Source organism: Giraffa tippelskirchi, chromosome 8 (genome assembly GCF_054371585.1).
Source record: "Giraffa tippelskirchi isolate mGirTip1 chromosome 8, T2T-mGirTip1v1.2.pri, whole genome shotgun sequence".
NCBI lineage: Eukaryota > Metazoa > Chordata > Mammalia > Artiodactyla > Giraffidae > Giraffa > Giraffa tippelskirchi.
Genome location: NC_137282.1, coordinates 142,119,414 through 142,139,293, shown reverse-complemented (window position 1 = coordinate 142,139,293; position 19,880 = coordinate 142,119,414). Strand labels below are relative to the sequence as shown.

Genomic DNA, 19,880 nt, shown 5'->3' with positions numbered 1-19,880 from the left:
CGCTCCTCAGGAATGGCGCAGGGCGCAGGCACGGGGGTGGCGGGGGGAGGACGCCTCCGGGAACCGCCACCCCGTCAGGCGCCGCCGCGGACACCCCGGGCGGGTCCTCGGCCGGGAGGGGAGGCGGCGCTGAGCGGGCAGCCGGGGAAGCGGCTGGGAGAACGCTACCCGCTGCGGATGGCGCCCGGGACCAGGGTTCTTTCGACCAAAGGCCCCGGAGTGCAGGTCCCCCCCCCCCCCGGGCCTCATTTCCTCCTCTGTGGGAAGAGGGAGTCACGCTGGAGGGCCTCTAAGGTCCCTTCATGCTGAGAACTCTCATCTGTAGCGGGAACTCTTATTTGCTAACCACGTGTGTTCAATGCCAGCAACTCTCCACAGCAAAAACCGTCACTTGTTTGTAGCTATCTAAATAGATATCAGGGAAAAGTGTACTGATTTGGGGGGCTTGAGGAAAAAAATCCAGCAGCATCAAACGCACTTTTGGTGTCTCATTAACTTTCATATTAATGGAAGGACAGCAAGCACTGTAGGTACAGTATAAGAAGGCTATGTTGGGTAGGCGAACGTTCAGAAAAAAAGGCCTAGTCCAGTTGGGGTGATGATATCGTTTATACCAGGAGAGTAGTAGCGGATAATGCTGGGGTAATTGAGAGTAACCGGGCTTGGACGAATTCAGCACGCCTTTCCCACCCACTCTCCAGCCCCCTTCCCAAAGCGCACACAGAACCAGAACTCGAATTTGCTTCATAAATTTTATTCCCGATGCGGGATAGATTCCTTCCCTCCCCACAATAAATCACGTGCTACCCTGGAGAGATCTGAGAGATTCTCCCACCATCTCCAGGGAAGAAGTGAGAAAGGCAGGTGCTGGAGACAGGGAAGGCTTCTCAGTTCCTCAGCCTACTCAACAGAGGACAGCCACTCCCCATTATTAGCCCTCTCATCCACATTCCTTAAAAAAAAAAAGCTTTTGCTATCAAAAAACAAACAACACCTCAAGAAGTATGGGAGGGAGGCCTCCGGTGGGACGTGATGTTAAGGGTTACAAATGGAAGGAGGGGAAGGGAGGAGGAACTATCACTGCTTCTGCTGCAGGGCCTCCTTCCTTGCTGCATCTTGTAGCAACTGTGTGTCGACTTCATCTGCTGGCAACTGCACATAGCGAACCACTGAGCCCCGGATGAAGCAGTTCTTCACTGATAACTAGACAAAGATAGGCAAATGTGAAAACACCCTTAAAAAATGCCCTCTATCCACCCACCGGCCTCCTGCTTTCTTTGAGAGGTGTTCCTCTTCTCTACTATCCACAACTCACCATGTGAGGGTATTTCTCAGGGTCTGTGACACTGATATCAGTTAGTTTGATGTTCAGATACTAAGAAAAGATGAATACCATCATTAAAACTAGAGACAAGATTAAAGTACCCAGCTCTCAAGCTCTCCCGTTTCCTTCCCCAAAACCCCATTCAGGGCCCTTATTATAATCTCACCTGATCCACAGAATGGAGGGTTCCACAGATGCTGTTATGGGCAGAGAGAGGGTAAAACCAAATTAATTTATACCAAAGTCAACACAGAGGTGACTTCAGAGCAGGGGATAAGAACATGGTTGGGGCAAGTAAAGGACTTGAAGAAATCAGAAAAGTTACAACCAGAAAGGGGCATGACTAAGCTCTGGAGTAGGAAAGAAAGTGCTTCCAGAGCAGTGTGTTATTTTAGATCTCACATCTCCTCTCCCCAAACCAACTCACTCTTGTAGCTGCCATCAAACAACTGTTATTATGTGCCAGACCTGTATTCTCCATAGTATCTGTAATCTTTACAGCCATTTCATAGGGTAGCTATTATGAAACATCCAGGGGTCCAGGAACATTTTGTAACTTGGCCAAGTTTAGAACAAACAAAGACTTTTGGTCCAGGCCTGTCTGACCCCCCAAATCATCAGTTCTTTTCAAATACTACTGCTTTGGAACCAGAGCCCCATATGTAATGTATATAAATTAACAAACTAGCAGTGTTCTTGATGACATAGGCACAAGGGATGTCCTGTCCTTCAATCCAGGAGCCCCCTGCAATGTTAAAGAGGAATGCTATCTTAAGAGTCTGGCTTCAAGCCAGACTCTCTCCCAATCCTTTAATTTCTGCCAATGGTTTCAACACTGTCTCACAACCTCAAACCCTGTAAATCAAGGACCCTTCATGTCCTACGAATCCCCATCGTTTGCTGATGTCTAACATTTCTGCAATTTCTATAATTCTCTTTGACAAACCAAGATCTAATGACTTTACAGCTCAATCCAGGCTAGCCTCCAGCCTGGCTGCCCTCATCCTAACCATCCCTCATGTCACCACCAGATTCTAAGTTCCTTAGAACCTGTTTCTCAAACACTAATGTGTGCTCAAAGATTCCAAGAATCTGTGACAGAAGAGGAAACATAAGCTAGTGTAGTATGTGTATAGTGTGGTGAAGGTTGTCAATAGTTTTCTTTTTAAGAATAGCTGCTCTTTAATTGCCTTTGTATTAAAAAAATTGTTAATAAATGGCAGTTTTTAAAACATCCTTATCTTGCCAAAATTCAAGTTGTCGGTTGGGCCCTCTGTTGGGCCCTAATTTTTGTAAAATTCTAAGTATTTGAAATTCAGTGTCAGACCAACTGCCTCAGTGGTGATTTCACCATATTCCTAGATGCTAAAAAAAAACAAAAAACCTTTGATGATGCCCTATCACCTACTGCAGCTGTGAAATAACTTTCAGGAATTGCATAAAGTGGTAACTTTTCTTCAGTCCCTTTAGAATGAGATACTTAGCACAAAAGTGGTCCGACACCCAGCATGAGAGAAAGAGCACTTCTCCCAACCCAATGGATTACCTTTGAATCTTTAAGTCCTTGCTTTAGGGTCTGGGGCTATAACAACAGTTATTCTTGCCATTTGGAAAACCCAGGAAGAAAAAAAGAGGAAAATAAAAAAGAAGTCATCTCATAGAAGTGATGGAAGTAGCTGTGGTTTCCACACTTGTCTCTCTATATGGACCCAATTTATATGCCATCAATATCACATGCATTGCGGGTACCATAGATCAGAAATCTCTGACCTAAAAGGCAAATAAATCCCTTGCTTCACCATTCCGCCATGTCAATGTTTCCCCCACTAAGAAATTATCTCACGTAGAAATGTAGAAGAAACTGCTGGGGAGAGAATACATTGACTCAAACTTTCTAAAGGACAGTCAGGTAGTATGTTTTGATATTTAAAATGTATATTTCATTCAAAGGATTTTTTTTCTTCTAATGAAACAAGATGTATACAAAGATTTACGCTTGAGGATGTTCAGGACAAAATCATTTGTAAAAACAAAGAACTGGGAACAGCCTAAGTGTCCAGCAGCACGGTTTTGCTTAAATCGGTTCTAGCCAGCTAAGAGAAGGCAATGGCATCCCACTCCAGTACTCTTGCCTGGAAAATCCCATGGACAGAGGAGCCTGGTAGGCTACAGTCCATGTGGTCGCTAAGAGTCAGACACGACTGAGCGACTTCACTTTCACTTTTCACTTTCATGCATTGGAGGAGGAAATGGCAGCCCACTCCAGTTTTCTTGCCTGGAGAGTCCCAGGGATGGCGGAGCCTGGTGGGCTGCCGTCTATGGGGTCGCACAGAGTCGGACACGACTGAAGCAACTTAGCAGCAGCCATCTAAGAAAAATGCCATTCAGACATTAACAATGTTAAACATCAACTTTATTGACATGGAAAATACCCACAACATACTGTTAAGTGAAAAGCAAGTTTCACTTAACTGCATAGACTATGACCCTGTTTTTAATTTAAAAAGGGGTGAAGTGAAAGTTGCTCAGTCATGTCTGACTCTTTGCGACCCCATGGACTATAAAGTCCGTGGAATTCTCCAGGACAGAATACCGGAGTGGGTAGCCTTTTCCTTTTCCAGGGGATCGTCCCAACCCAGGGATTGAACCCAGGTTTCCTACATTGCAGGTGGATTCTTTACCAGCTGAGCCACAAGGGAAGCCCAAGAATACTGGAGTGGGTAGCCTATCCCTTCTCCAGCAGATCTTCCTGACCCAGGAATTGAACCAGGGTCTCATGCATTCCAGGTGGATTCTTTACCAACTGAGCTATCAGGGAAGCCCATTAAAAAGGTATGGGGGGATGGGGCAGATAATGGAACTTAAGTTCTGGTTTTGTCTTTTACTAGTTGTGTAGACCTAACCAAGTTTCTTAATCTATGCAACCTTCAGTTTCCTCATGTGTAAAACAGCAACAACAGTGTATGTCATGCAGAGATGTTCTGAAAATAAAATGAGTTAAACAATTTATTCAGGCCTGTGTTAGACATTAGGTACACAGTGGTAAGCTTAAACATGGTCTTGGCCCTGTAGGAAAGACGGTTCCTAAACAGTAAATACATTTCTATGAAATCACAATTTGAGAACACCCACTAGCAAGAAAAAAGACTTTGTAACAGAAGAGTGTACTTGGCTAGAACCAGGAAAGTCCAGGGATATAGCGTTTAATCCAAGTACTGAGAGATGATTAGAAGCTAATGATACAAGGGGGCAGGGGATGTAAAAGCAGTACAGACAGAAGGAGCTGCACTGGTCTCCTGTGTATCTTTTATATTTTCTTCAACAAAAGGGAGATTATGCCACATATACTGTTCTGCAATAGCTTTTCCTATTGGTATCTCATTTCTATGTGACAGCTCTATTATATGGAAATACCACAATCTAACCCATTCCCTATTTATGGCTATTTTCCCAACTTGTGACTATTACACACACACACACACAAATCTACCAACGTCTTTCTACATGCATCGTTACTTGTGGAACTGAAAACTTCGATTTCTAGAAGTTGGGTCTGCCCTGTCTTCTCTCTGGTACTTACTACTTATATAAGGCTTTATATTGTTTTCCAATACATGATACAACTCCCCAGCTAACCTGTAAGTTTAAAGCACAAGTCATTTCTTTCTTTTGTATCTCTCCCACCTTGCCTAGCACTCAAATACTCGTCAAATTAAACAGGTTCCAGGGCGCTGGGCACGTCCACTCCTTACAAACTTGTGGTAACAAGTACCTACCTCAGGTCATTCTTGAGTTCCACGACCACATCCTTGCCGACAAGAGACTTGAAAAAGGAATAGAAGAGCTATTGGGCGAGAGGGGGAAAACCATCATATGGGAAGGGACATAGTAAAGAGATGTGAACCCCTGCCAGTATTACCAAACACTGGTATTGGGATCCCGCCACATCTCTGGCAGTTCTCTAAACTTCACAGGAAGGAATACTCGGATGAACAGCTGCAGCCCTGACGATGATGCACACTACGAGCCAGACATAAAGCCCCCGAGTCATTCTACCTTGCACACCTCGGGTCTGCCTCAATGGACCATCTCTCCTGGGGTCCTGCCCACGCCTCCTAGAGAACTGTAGAAAGTATTCCACCCGCCCCTTCTCGGAGCCTGGTCTCTGTCAGGGAAATGCTCCTTGAGGTCTACTGTCCCTGCTGACTCTCTCATAAGGGGTAAAAAATTCCATTTGCTTTCCAGTCTCTTTTCAAAGAACTCGAGGTGCAGGAACCAACAATGGAGGGAAAAATCTAGGGCCCAACGCCAGCCCAGAGGAACAAAGCCTCCAAAGGGACGGCCACCCCGCCCCCAACCGTCCCAACCGCCAGCGCTGCCTAAGGGCGCCCCCTTGTGACGTCACGGTACCTACCATGGTGCTTGCTCCGCCAGCTCTCCGCCGGACAGGGAAGGCGCCGGCCGGGTGCTGTGGACCGGAGGCCTGGCGGGAATTGGAACGCGAGCCCGCGCGTGGGGCGGGGTGGGGTCGCGCAGGCGCAGTGGGGTGGCGCAGCGGAGAGCTCCGAGTGATGGAGAGCGAACGGCCGGCTCGCGGTTCAGGAGGAGCCGGCCGGGTAAGACTGAGGAGAAAGCCAAAGCCGGGAGAGGGGCGGGGCTTCCCGCCTTCCGACTTCCTCCCAGAGGGGCGACCTCCAACTGCGCAGGCGCGGGCCGCAACTGCTCCCGGAGGGTCGAAAAGGCTGGCTCACGGTCTCTCAGAGGTTTTTGTTCCTTTCTCTGACAATAAATTCACTCCCATCCCGATTTGCTCATACCCTAAAGACACTTCCTATTGCAGACTGACTGCCGGGGAGCTTGTGAAAATCCATGATGATTTGTACACTTTTCTCTGTATGCTACACTTGGGTAACAAAAAAAAAAAAAAATTGCGAAGTCCCCGAGATAAAGATCCTGCACGCACGCAAATCTTGATTTTATCAAAGGTTCGCAATAAACACATTACTGTCTCAGTCCACATTTCTTTTACACTTTGCCTGCGGCTGTCCTGTAAAGGACTGAGTAAAACAGAGCACACTGGATCGGGGATAAAAATACCCATTCTAATATTTCACTTCCAAATATTTCCCTCTGAAAGGCAAAGGGACACAAATGCAGTAAATGCAGTTACACATACTTCTATATCATGTTCCCCCAGGCTTTATAAGTATGCGAAATTATGACACAATAGGTTAAAGTATTTTTTAAGGAATAAGCTCATCATGTCTTTCATTTCTCTTCTTGCATAAAAGTACACATTTGTTATGAGGTTTTTTAAGAAATATATTCAGCAGGTAAAGGATTGTAATATTGAGTGCGCAGGGGCTAGATCTCCTAGGCCCCACCTGTGAGTGACATCAGGACATCAAGCAGAAGTTTGGGTTCTTGCCCCAACTCCCTAGCTCAACCTTAAACACCTAAATGAGTCAATCACTTAAAAGCAGTATCTAAATTAACAGCTACTCTAACTGGGGGCTAAAGGTTAAAGGTGCCTGAAAATCAAAAGTTTTTTTCCTTCTTCAATCAGCTCATGAAAATTCAAATACTTTGCCCTTACCAGCTTAATCATTCACAATTAGCTCACAAACAGACCACACATGGTCGCTCCATACACTCTCCCTTTCCCTACTTTACAAGATACACTCATAGTCTAAAAATACCACAAGTAATTTGCTTTAGGAACAAATTTACTGAGGGACAAATAACCATCCACACAGGAAAAAGGAAGTTGGGAAGGCTGGAAATAAATAACAGACATTCAAATTCTTCAAATGTTTCCAAGAGGTGCCTAGTTTTCCTAAGAGTCTCATTCCAGAGTCAGAAATTTGTTGGAATGTGTCAGAAAATTGTTGGAATGTGAGAAGATGGTATATGAGACTCCTCCATCAGAATTCAAAAGGGATGGTCACTTATATTCAGGTCCAGTCAATTCAAGAATCATAACCATGTTTGAGGATGAGGGCAACAAAATTCATCTTAGAGGCACCCTGGAACTGTCCAGCTCCACATAAGATTAATCTACTTCTTCAATCGTGGGGCCTGTTGCAGCCCTTCCAGGTGTATACCCTGGTCCACAGGAAGGCCCAGTGCATCCTCCCTGGTAGAGTTTTGTGATGATTGGGTTACACACTTGCTCCAATTCCTTTCTCTTATGATCAAACTCATCTTTCTCAGCCAGTTGATTGGCTTCCAGCCATGAAAGGACCTCATTGCATTTACTCAGTATTTTCTTTTTATCAGACTCACTAATCTTGCCCTGTAGGCCTTCATCACTCACAGCACTCTTCATGTTAAAAGCATAGGATTCTAACGCATTTTTTGCAGCAATTTTCTCTCTCTGGACCTCATCCTCAGCTTTGTATTTTTCAGCATCCAGAACCATGCGCTCGATCTCCTCCTTGCTCAGCCGGCCCTTGTCATTAGTGATGGTGATCTTGTTGGCCTTGCCTGTGCTCTTGTCCATAGCTGTTACATTGAGAATACCGTTGGCATCGATGTCAAAGGTCACCTCAATCTGGGGCACTCCCCTGGGTGCTGGAGGGATTCCAGTCAGATCAAAGCGCCCCAGCAGGTTGTTGTCCCGCGTCATGGCCCTCTCGCCCTCATACACCTGGATCAGCACACCCGGCTGATTGTCTGAGTAGGTGGTGAAAATCTGTGTCTGCTTCGTGGGGATGGTGGAGTTGCGCTTGATTAGTACAGTCATGACTCCCCCTGCCGTCTCCAACCCTAAAGACAGGGGAGCCACGTCCAACAAAAGCAGATCCTGTACCTTTTCAGACTTATCCCCCATCAAAATGGCTGCCTGAACTGCAGCCCCATAGGCAACTGCCTCATCGGGGTTGATGCTCTTGTTGAGCTCACGACCATTAAAGTAGTCCTGCAACAGCCTCTGAACCTTAGGGATTCGAGTAGAGCCCCCGACTAAGACAATGTCATGGATTTTAGCTTTATCCATTTTGGCATCTCGAAGAGCCTTCTCCACAGGCTCCAGGGTGCCCCTAAACAGGTCTGCACACAGCTCTTCAAACCGGGCTCTGGTGATGGATGTGTAGAAGTCAATGCCTTCATAAAGTGAGTCAATTTCCAAGTTGGCCTGGGTGCTAGATGACAGGGTCCTCTTGGCCCTCTCGCAGGCGGTGCGCAACCGCCTCACAGCCCGCTTGTTCTGGCTGATGTCCTTCTTATGTTTCCTCTTGAACTCTTCCACAAAGTGGCTCACAAGCCTGTTGTCAAAATCCTCTCCACCCAAGTGGGTGTCCCCAGCTGTGGCCTTAACCTCAAAAATCCCATCATCTATGGTCAGGACGGACACATCAAATGTACCTCCACCCAGATCAAAGATCAAGACGTGTCGCTCTCCCTGACCTGCTTTATCTAAGCCATAGGCAATGGCAGCAGCAGTGGGTTCATTGATAATTCTTAGCACATTGAGACCTGCGATAACACCTGCATCCTTGGTGGCCTGGCGTTGAGAGTCATTGAAGTAGGCTGGCACAGTGATCACAGCATTGGTGACAGTGTAGCCCAAAAAAGCCTCAGCAGTCTCCTTCATCTTAGTCAGTACCATAGAAGAGATTTCCTCAGGATAAAAAGCTTTCTTTTCCCCTTTGTAGGACACCATTACCTTGGGCTTGCCTCCTTCGTTGATTACTTGGAAAGGCCAAAGTTTCATATCTGATTGCACGACAGGATCATTAAATTTTCTGCCAATCAGACGTTTGGCATCAAAGACAGTGTTCTGGGGATTCATGGCTACCTGGTTCTTGGCCGCATCGCCGATGAGCCGCTCGGTGTCAGTGAAGGCCACATAGCTGGGGGTGGTGCGGTTGCCCTGGTCGTTGGCGATGATCTCCACCTTGCCGTGCTGGAACACCCCCACGCAGGAGTAGGTGGTGCCCAGGTCGATGCCAATGGCCGTTCCCTTAGCAGCAGCCATGGTTTTCCTAGGCCTGTGGGAAAAGAATGAGATAAAAGTTTTTCAGTGAGAACTTTTAATTTTTATTTATTTTTAACTGTGGTAAAATACACACAACATAAAATTTACCCTCTTAACCAATTTTTGGCATACAATTCAGAAGTAAGTCCACTCACACTGTTGGTCAACGAATCTCCAGAATTTTTTACCTTGCAAAACAAATTTTATACCCATTAAACAACTCCCCATTTCCCCTCTCCTCCCAACCCTTGGACCACCACTTGTCTACATGTATTTTTTTTTTTTTTTGCGTATGTTATGTCTCTCAGAATTTGACTCTTCTAAGTACCTCACGTGAGTGAAATTATACACTATTTTTCTTTTTGTGACTAGCTTACTTACCATAATATCCTAAAAGTTCATCTATTTTACAGGTATGTCATAATTTCTTGCATCTTTATGGCTGAATAACTTTTATTGTATGTATATACCACATTTGTTTATTCATTCTTTCTGTGGCACTTAAATGGTTTCCATTTTATGGCTATTATGAATAATCCTGCCATATAATCCCTGTACAAACATCTCTTCCAAACAAGGTTTTTGAACGAGATAGAAAAACTCCTAGCTGGGACTTCCCTGGTGGTCCAGTGGCTAAGACTCCATGCTCCAAATACAGGAGGACATGGGTTCGATTTCTGGTCAGGGTAGATCCCACATGCTACAAGTAAGAATTTGCATGCCACAACTAAGACCTGGCACAACCAATAAATAAATACAAAATTAAAAAAAAAAACCTTCATTAAAATAAAAAAAAAAAAAAAAAAGAAAAACTCCTAGCTAACAGGAACGAAGAGGAAGGGCAGTGGCATATTGATTTTAATTCCTCACAGGGCCTGACTCCACTGTCCTGTTGCTGCGTCTGTGATATAGTTTATTCTAATACTGCACAAGTCTCTTGCTGAACTCATTATTTGAAGTTCTAGTCTCCTCAGGAGACATCACTCTCCACAGGTGGGTTTAGCAACCCTGCCGGTTGTCTTTTACCCTCTTTTAGGGATTGTTGAGATTTCGGCCAGTCTAAAGAATGCCGCTAAGAACCCAATCAAGCCCTCATGAGTTTTCTCAGGTGGTGCTCTCTAAGACTTTCTCTTTCTCTAATCTTCTCAAAAACAGAACTCCTGTTATTTGGAGACAATAACCTACCAGCTCCTTCACTTTTTTTGGGGGGGGGGTAGCTCTAAGCAATTCCAGCCACGTTTGGGGCCCTTAAAGGACCCCCCTTCCCTGACTAGCCGACGCACCCATACCTTATATTTAAACAAACTAGAGAACTTTCCAATACCTCCTCAAACCAGGACCTACTAGTCTTGCCTATTCCCAGCCCATTCCAGTCACAGCACTTGTGACTCACCTAGTGTCCCGCCGCCTCCGATCCAGTTTGATACGGTTCGGATTGAGGAGCCCCTATAAGTTGGGGCTCCTTCAATAGCCAAACTGCGCAGGCGGTGTCCCCCCACCCCCCACCCGCCCCGCCCTACGACTTTGAGCTGGGTCCAGACCTATCATCCTAATTCTCTACTAGTCCGTGACGTCAGAGGCAGCACTTCCATTGTAACGCGACTAGAGCGGGGCGGCGTCAACACCACCGCCCCAACTCCCGACCCACCAGCCCCTCCCACCTCTTCCCCGCCCATTACTGCTTAACAAGACAGTGCCAGCCAGCAAGTCCCAGAAGAGTCTGGAGAGTTCTGGGAAGAGTGGCATCCAGGGTGCTGACTGGTCCCAGAAAGCCAAGGGGCAGGACTTGAGGCGAAACCCCTGGAATATTCCCGACCTGGCGGCCCCACTGAGCTCGGTCATTGGCTGAGGAGGGAAAAGGCGGGGCTTGATGAAGAATGATAAACACAGAGCCGCCTGAAGAGAAGCAGCGGCCTGGAGAGAGCTGATAAAACTAGAACTTGCGGCGTAGTCCGTGAGCACAGGTTCCGCAGACTCGCTATCTCCAGAGACCACTCCCAGCGGCACCGGCGCGTTCACTTGTGGGGTTCCGAAAAGACTGAGCTTCTCGTCGCGGGTCCCGTCGGCCGTTTTCAGGTTTGAAGCGCATCTCGGAACCGGAAAGGCAGGGCACCGGCATGGCGAAAAACACGGCCATTGGCATCGACCTGGGCACCACCTACTCCTGCGTGGGGGTGTTCCAGCACGGCAAGGTGGAGATCATCGCCAACGACCAGGGCAACCGCACCACCCCCAGCTACGTGGCCTTCACCGACACCGAGCGGCTCATCGGCGATGCGGCCAAGAACCAGGTGGCGCTGAACCCGCAGAACACCGTGTTCGACGCGAAGCGGCTGATCGGCCGCAAGTTCGGCGACCCGGTGGTGCAGTCGGACATGAAGCACTGGCCTTTCCGCGTGATCAACGACGGAGACAAGCCTAAGGTGCAGGTGAGCTACAAGGGGGAGACCAAGGCGTTCTACCCGGAGGAGATCTCGTCGATGGTGCTGACCAAGATGAAGGAGATCGCCGAGGCGTACCTGGGTCACCCGGTGACCAACGCGGTGATCACCGTGCCGGCCTACTTCAACGACTCGCAGCGGCAGGCCACCAAGGACGCGGGGGTGATCGCGGGGCTGAACGTGCTGAGGATCATCAACGAGCCCACGGCCGCCGCCATCGCCTATGGCCTGGACAGGACGGGCAAGGGGGAGCGCAACGTGCTCATCTTTGACCTGGGCGGGGGCACGTTCGACGTGTCCATCCTGACGATCGACGACGGCATCTTCGAGGTGAAGGCCACGGCCGGGGACACGCACCTGGGCGGGGAGGACTTCGACAACAGGCTGGTGAACCACTTCGTGGAGGAGTTCAAGAGGAAGCACAAGAAGGACATCAGCCAGAACAAGCGGGCCGTGAGGCGGCTGCGCACGGCGTGCGAGCGGGCCAAGAGGACCCTGTCATCCAGCACCCAGGCCAGCCTGGAGATCGACTCCCTGTTCGAGGGCATCGATTTCTACACGTCCATCACCAGGGCGCGGTTCGAGGAGCTGTGCTCCGACCTGTTCCGGAGCACCCTGGAGCCCGTGGAGAAGGCTCTGCGCGACGCCAAGCTGGACAAGGCGCAGATCCACGACCTGGTCCTGGTGGGGGGCTCCACCCGCATCCCCAAGGTGCAGAAGCTGCTGCAGGATTTCTTCAACGGGCGCGACCTCAACAAGAGCATCAACCCCGACGAGGCGGTGGCATACGGGGCGGCGGTGCAGGCGGCCATCCTGATGGGGGACAAGTCGGAGAACGTGCAGGACCTGCTGCTGCTGGACGTGGCTCCCCTGTCGCTGGGGCTGGAGACGGCCGGAGGCGTGATGACCGCCCTGATCAAGCGCAACTCCACCATCCCCACGAAGCAGACGCAGATCTTCACCACCTACTCGGACAACCAGCCGGGCGTGCTGATCCAGGTGTACGAGGGCGAGAGGGCCATGACGCGGGACAACAACCTGCTGGGGCGCTTCGAGCTGAGCGGCATCCCGCCGGCCCCGCGGGGGGTGCCCCAGATCGAGGTGACCTTCGACATCGACGCCAATGGCATCCTGAACGTCACGGCCACGGACAAGAGCACGGGCAAGGCCAACAAGATCACCATCACCAACGACAAAGGCCGGCTGAGCAAGGAGGAGATCGAGCGCATGGTGCAGGAGGCGGAGAAGTACAAGGCGGAGGACGAGATCCAGCGCGAGAGGGTGTCTGCCAAGAACGCGCTGGAGTCGTACGCCTTCAACATGAAGAGCGCCGTGGAGGATGAGGGGCTGAAGGGCAAGATCAGCGAGGCGGACAAGAAGAAGGTGCTGGACAAGTGCCAGGAGGTGATTTCCTGGCTGGATGCCAACACCTTGGCGGAGAAGGACGAGTTTGAGCACAAGAGGAAGGAGCTGGAGCAGGTGTGTAACCCCATCATCAGCAGATTGTACCAGGGGGCGGGCGGCCCTGGGGCTGGCGGCTTTGGGGCTCAGGCCCCCAAAGGAGGTTCTGGGTCTGGCCCCACCATTGAGGAGGTGGATTAAGAATCCTTCCCCGGACTGGCCATGTTTGTTATGGAGACTGTTGGGATCCAAGGCTTTGCATTGCCTTATATATCTGCCTTTCATCAGCTGTAAGCTATGCACTGTTTGAGATGTTGAACTGTCTCTCTTGGTGAAGTCAGGAACTCTTTTCCAGAGTCTTAAGTACAGAGATGAATGTATAATGCCATCTTTTGTCAATTTCTCTTTTTATAGTATTGCCAAACTCACGCTATTTTTCCCCCCTTTCTCACTGTTTACTTCCAAGTAAATAAACTCACATAATTCGAGTGATGTTTGCTTCTGTGTTTTTATTTTGAAGTCAGAAGGATCTGCAGAGATTGTCTTTTTTACAGTGTCCAAAAATGAACTGCAATTTCCCTGTTAGATAAGGTCAGGGATCCAGGAAGGAAGAATATAGCATTATGACACATTATTTTAGGCAAATAGCATCCTTGGGAAACATAAAACTGCTTATTTGAATAGTTGGGTTTGTGAATCCAGAAAATCTTAAGGGCTACTGGCATGGTAGCCTCAAGGTTGGGGGGGCAGTCCATACTTTAAGGGTGACCTCAAAAGGAGCCTGTGAGTGGGAGTGTTCCTGGAGAAGCAGGCAAATAAGAGGCAGTTAGATTGGAAGGTCATGGCTGCTACTGCTTGTAAGTACAGGTGATACTTTAGAGCCCTGTTACTTAATCTGGATTCAGCATGAAAGAGAAGATAAGTCCTAAATTGGCACTGAGGAAATGTGAAATCTAGTACTGGCTTGACTAGTTGTGCACGAGTGTGTTAGCCACTGTGATCCCCAGTTCTTCCAGTTTAAAATGGAAGGGTTTGGCCCGATGCTTCAGTTTACATTTAATTTCTGAAAGAATGCTGAGATTAAAAATGCCGCGTTTTCAGTACTGGTTACCTCCATTTTAAGTATCCCAGTGAGTACCTTAGAGAGGTGTCCCTGTTTCATGCCCCAGCAGGAGGACCCCCAGTATTTCAGTGCTCTTACCTACCAGGTACTGTACCAGGGGCCTTTTAAATGTTTATTAATTTCTATTCCACCACACTGAGTATAGGCAGTGTTTGGCTTCCACAGGTGGACATATGTGGAGACTTAAAAGTCACTGGCTTGACTAAAATCTATTTCATGTTTAGAAAAACAAGTTCAGCGAAGATGTTGAACCTGGATTCCAACTGCGGTTTTATTGGTCTTTGCTCTGCTCTCCACGGGGCTCTGTGCATGTCTAGTTCTGGGTTATGGGTCTACCCTAGGTTTCACAATCAGTAATCTTTCAGCTTTGACTCTGTATAATCCTAAACAACTATATCAGATAATACGGTTAATGCCAGAGGTTTAATACTGGTTAATTTAGAAGAGTGATTGAAAAAACCTGCAGCACTGTACCAGGAAGGCTTAACCACAGGCTTCCTTCCCCTGGAGATGCTTCTTGCCCTAACTGCTGCTAGCATTCTGGGAATAATCCCCTCCACAGCCTGTTTGTGGGAAAAGGCCTGGCACAATCCTCATGACTTGGGGAGTGAGCCCCTTTAAAAGTCAGTTGTATCTGGGGATTACAGACATTCTGGAACCAGGTGGAAGTGGTGATTGCACAAACTGGGCTAGGTACCACTAAACTGTACACTTTAAAATGGTTTATTTTTATGTGAATTCACCAAAAGCAGAAAAAAAAAGGGTCAACATTCTGGAAAAGCGCTTTGTGAGTGTGTGTCTCTCAAGGCCTACCAAATCTTTCACTAAATACTTGCATTAGAAGAAACTTGAATATTAATGGGAATAACATGTAGAGGTAGACCTGTCCCTGTAAGTTTGGAAATGGAAATCTAAGAGATGCTTAGACTTGCAGGCCAACATACAAACACAGGTTTAATCCTCAGGGTAGGTGAACTGTACCACGGTGGACTCTAGCCACAATGTGAGTCAACCTTCATGGGGATATGCGGTTGCAACAAGACGACCTCTACCCCCACAGAACTGCAGTACCATCTGTGACTGTCATCTGCAGATAATACAGTAACTCTTCAAGCAGTCACTACATTACTTTAGGGGGAGGTGGCAAGGGATGGGGAGGGTGGGTGGAGATTGGGAAAGAACACCTTTGATAAGAGAGATTAGGGAAATCTCCAGATATTAACTTGGAGAAAATGAGTTCCTATGGCTAAATCAGTTAAGATAATCAGGATGTTTTATTAGGAAGTCAATATACGATGTTACTGCACAGTCCCTTGCACAGACTACTTTGAAAATAATCACCTTCTAAGCTGTAGGACATGAAGCTAAGGGACAGAGAGAAGGCAAAGTCATTCCTGGAGGTGTTTGCGGTAGCAACAGGGACTCTGGGGGGAGAGGAGGTGCATCAGGGAAAAATAATGGTCGATCAAAAAGCATTTTTAAAATCTAACACCTTCCCTAATTCCAATCTCACCTACCTCCCTATGCCAGCCCTCAAAAATTAGGTGGTTATGGTAATGCGACTGATTTTAAATCCAAGATATTACGTTATTAACACAAACTGTTACTCCTGATGTTTAACTGGATTCTGTCATTAAAAATGAAAAGGATACCAAAGCAATAGCACAATTGTGAGAGAAGTGCACAAAAGCATGGGCTTTCAGTTAAAATCAATGGTTTTCAGGTGAAAAGTCAACATTGGCTATTTCTGAGGGGGCGAGCCTCAAAGTAGGAATAAGAAAGGGCAACCGTCATCATTCTTTACTCCAACTGATCACCTTAAATTCGTCCCCGAGGGGCACCCGCAAAGTACCCAGAGCAGTTCAGTGGGATATAGCAACGCCATCAGTCCTCTCCTAACTTCAGGTCACGTAGAGACGTTAAGGGATCAGGTATCTCAGCGAATTCGGGATGTTGAGCCAACCTGCCCCACCCACGGGCGCCAGTACCGCCCAGCAGGGGATCGGAGGAAAGGGCACTGTGGGGAAGGAGGGAGGGCACACAGGAAATACAGGGTAAGAGGGCGGGGGAGTCCGGAAGATCAGAATCACCCCCAGAGGATCTTCCGCCTTTTTACCCCTGCAAACGTCCCCATGAGAACCAGGGACTAGATTCGGGAGATGGGGCGGCGGCAAACAGAAGACAGCAAGCTCCCAGCTGTAGCCCATCCCTGCCCAGGGCTGCGGCGTACCTTCCTCGGGCGGTGGGGACCTTCTCGCTTCTGGCCACCCCAATCCATCCGACTTCCTTGTGTCAGTTACAAACCTGTCCAGTGTTTTCACCCAACAAATTAGCGAGTTTGAGGGAAACTCTAAAGGTCTCTCCTTTATTGACTCCTTTAATCCCATTTTGAAAAAGACACCCGAAGAACGCCGGCACCGGCCAGGCAGCTCCGCGGCCAGCCCCGCCGTCAGGCCCCGCCCCGCTCTATCGGGGTCTTAGTCGCTCTGGCTCCTTGCCCCGGTTTCGGGCTGCGTCAGGAACTTTCTGGAGCTCTCTGGGCTCAGAGGCGGGGACTGGCTCGTAGGAATACTCTTCAACAAACAAACTGCCCCACCCAAGTCTCCTTCCCCCCCGCCCCGCCCCCTGCCCCGCCGCCACCCTAGAACATCAAGCTTAGTCACGGCTCTACATTTAGTTTCCAGAAGATTCTTGCCAGCCTTGCCATAGTAAGGGGGCTCCCCGACTCCCTTCCTCTGTTAACAACCGACCGGTCTGTGATAACGGGAAGGGGAGACGGTCCTGGGAGAAGCTGGAAGGACTGGAAAGGTGGAAGTATGGGTGTTGCGGGGGAAGCGGGCGGGGCTGCGGTGGGTAGATAGTTGTGAGTCAGAAGCAACAGCCTGGAGGTGAGTCTCTGCAGGTCACACACCCCCATGGTGCACGTAGAGCCCTGGCATTCACTCTTTACTGTCTTCCATGGTCGTTTCTATTCTTTTTTTTATAGAGCGTGGAACGATAGGGTTTATGTGCCAGCACTGAGTAGAGGCCAAAGTAGGAAGTATGCCGACATGTCGGTTCAATCACCGGTTCTGTAATTGGGTGATCTGGCCAAGCCAGGAAACCTCTGAACCTTTGTGCTCATCTTTGAAAACGGAAAGGTTTAGCTGAAGGACTCTGCCTAAAAATCTTAAGATAGTTTTTATGGTAAACCGAAAGTATTACTATCATAGTCCTGGCAGTAATCCCCAACCTTGTAAGCGCCTCAGTAAGAAATGATTGAGAGATGAGACTCGAGAGAGTATTACTCCAATAAAAGAAGGAAAGGCACAAACTTTTGAGTACTACTATGTCACAGGCACTGAACTACAGTCTTTTAAATATTGTCTTTGTACTCCTTGATGGTATCATACTATGAAATAAATATTAATTATAATTTATACAGACTTGTGTAATTTAGTTCATTTACAAGTATTTCATTGTTAAGAAAGAAAGAAAAACAGCGTCAACAAGGAGGTAGAGTCCAGATACAAACCCAGGTTTTCCCTTTCCCAGTTTTTTCCCCATGCTGCTGGAAATTGCAGAGTTCCCAGGCCTTTGCCGGGCTTCCCTGGTTGATCAGACCGTGAAGAATCTGCCCACAGTGTGAGAGACCTGGGTTCTATCCCTGAGTGGAGAAGATCCCCTGGAGAAGGGAATGGCGACCCACTCTAGTGTTCTTGAGTGGAAAATCCCATGGACAGAGGAGCCTGGCTGGCTACAGTCCACAGGGTCACAAAGGAGTAGGACATGACTGGGTGACTAACACTGTCAGGCCTTTGCCCTTTGAAGGTTAAAAATGCCTGGCTCGGGGCTCGCCTGGTGGCTCATCGGTAAAGAATCCGCCTGCCAATGCAGGAGACACGGGTTCTATTCCTGATCCAGGAAGATTCCCACATGTCCTCGTGCCAAGGAGCAGCTAAGCCTGTGTACCACAACTATTGAGCACGTAGAGCCCATTCTCTGAAACAAGAGAAGCCACCACAGTGAGAAGCCTGCGCACCCCCAACTCAACTGAGAGTAGCCTCTGCTCACCACAACTAGAGAAAAGCCTCTGTAGTAGCAAAGATCTTCTAGCACAGCCAAAAATAAAATTAAAAAATGCCTGGCTCTAGGTGTCACATTGTTCTCTGCTTCTGTCTGAAAAACCTAGAATTATACCGTCTTTTAAAAACAAATAGACTTGAGAAAAACCATACTGGATGAAAAACTGTAGGAAAAAGGAGAGAGAACAAAAAAAAGATCCTACAACTTCAGACTGAGGAAGGCTCCCCCCGCAACCCACTTCCTGCCCTTGGCAGTCAGCATTCTTGGCACTCTCTCTCCCATCCCCAACCCTTAAATTTTACCCTGTCAGCCCGTCAGGCTTGGGCAAACTTAACCTTGATTCTGCCAAACACTAAACCCGATTAAAAAAAAAACGAATTCCAAAATGCATCAAATAACGTTGTGAAAAATCTCTTGGGATTCTTAAAATCTCCTTAGGCACCAATTAAACCTGTACCTGAGTTCCTGCCTTGGGAAGCGTCCAGTGTAAAAGGAAGACAAAATTCAAGAGACTCTCCCCGTAGGAAATGGAAAAGAAATATGGATATTTAGGTTTCCAGGTCATCCAGAGAGAGAGACAACGCAAAGCATAGGTCAATACAATGTGTAGCTGACTGCTTGATTCATGAAAAACAGCATTTTCGAGTGGCTCCCCCAATTCCCCCACCCCAGCAACGGCAAGATTTGAGGCCCTATCACCTTGTCTCCCTGTCCAGCAGTGGAGACAATGATGCCCTTTGCTTCAAGCCAAGAGAGGAAGAGAACTGCAAATTTTGGAGAGGGGAGCGAATCTAGAACTCCTGCTGGTAGCAGCTGATGGTGAGGAAGCTTCCAGAGAGAAGGGATGAGGTTAAGGACTTCTCTGGACGTGAACACTTGTGTTCACAAACTGGGTGGCTAAGATGAAGTTTGGGGAATCCCTATTCAGATACTGCATAAAGAGATGGAAAATTCCTTAAGTTTAACCAGTTTGACTAGATTAAGGAGGTGATTCATTAGAGCGCCACACCTGAATATAAAAAAAAGTTATCACCTACCTGCACAGTAAAAGATACAGATTTGTTAAAGGAATATTTTTATATCTGATTAACCTGAACAAATTATAGAATAAACAACTGAATACCCTCGGATTTCAGGAAGAGGTGTTTTGATGGATGGCTGTGCGCGCGCGCGCGAGTGTTGTGTGTATGTGTGTGTAAATATCAAAAGTGTTCAAAAGTGAGATTTCGTCCCTTTATCAGAAATTGCCTCCTCAGGTACTTCTCTGGTGGTCCAGAAGGGCTAAGACTCTGTGGAGGAGAATGCAGGTGGCCTGGGTTCCCTCTCTGGTCAAGAAAATAGATCCCACATGCTACAACTAAGATTGACCATGCTGCAACTAAGGCTTGACTGTTAATTTTAAAACAACAACAACAAAAACCCCACAACTGCCTCCTCCCACTTGTGCTGTTATGTTTTCTATGTTTAAGACATGTGGATACAGTAATGAGTCTATTTCGTGGGTTGTGAATCCCCTCCACTATGGCTTTAATGTCCCTCACGTTTTCA

General features: G+C 47.8%; 3 protein-coding genes across 4 annotated transcripts; 1 reads left to right on the top strand and 2 right to left on the bottom strand.

The window, feature by feature from the left end:
• Positions 1–738: 738 nt before the first annotated feature.
• LSM2 (LSM2 homolog, U6 small nuclear RNA and mRNA degradation associated) lies at positions 739–5,977 on the bottom strand. Its single transcript, XM_081522457.1, has 5 exons — positions 5,739–5,977; positions 5,101–5,168; positions 1,491–1,521; positions 1,316–1,375; positions 739–1,203 (listed from the first exon to the last, which is right to left on the bottom strand). Exons 1-5 carry the CDS (start codon positions 5,739–5,741, stop codon positions 1,078–1,080), a joined length of 288 nt encoding a protein of 95 aa, XP_081378583.1. The 5' UTR covers positions 5,742–5,977; the 3' UTR covers positions 739–1,077.
• A 1,055-nt stretch (positions 5,978–7,032) lies between these two features.
• On the bottom strand, positions 7,033–16,712 carry LOC145518329 (heat shock 70 kDa protein 1-like). Of its 2 annotated transcripts, none has more exons than XM_081522451.1 (2): positions 16,498–16,712; positions 7,033–9,315 (listed from the first exon to the last, which is right to left on the bottom strand). In XM_081522451.1, exon 2 carries the CDS (start codon positions 9,300–9,302, stop codon positions 7,377–7,379), a length of 1,926 nt encoding a protein of 641 aa, XP_081378577.1. In that variant the 5' UTR covers positions 9,303–9,315; positions 16,498–16,712; the 3' UTR covers positions 7,033–7,376. The 2 variants fall into 2 exon arrangements, with proteins under 2 accessions (XP_081378577.1, XP_081378576.1); XM_081522450.1 differs by lacking the exon at positions 16,498–16,712 and adding an exon at positions 10,696–10,833.
• On the top strand, positions 10,829–13,632 carry LOC145518331 (heat shock 70 kDa protein 1B). Its single transcript, XM_081522453.1, has one exon. The coding sequence runs from the start codon at positions 11,420–11,422 to the stop codon at positions 13,343–13,345; it is 1,926 nt and encodes a 641-aa protein (XP_081378579.1). The 5' UTR covers positions 10,829–11,419; the 3' UTR covers positions 13,346–13,632.
• Positions 16,713–19,880: the final 3,168 nt, after the last annotated feature.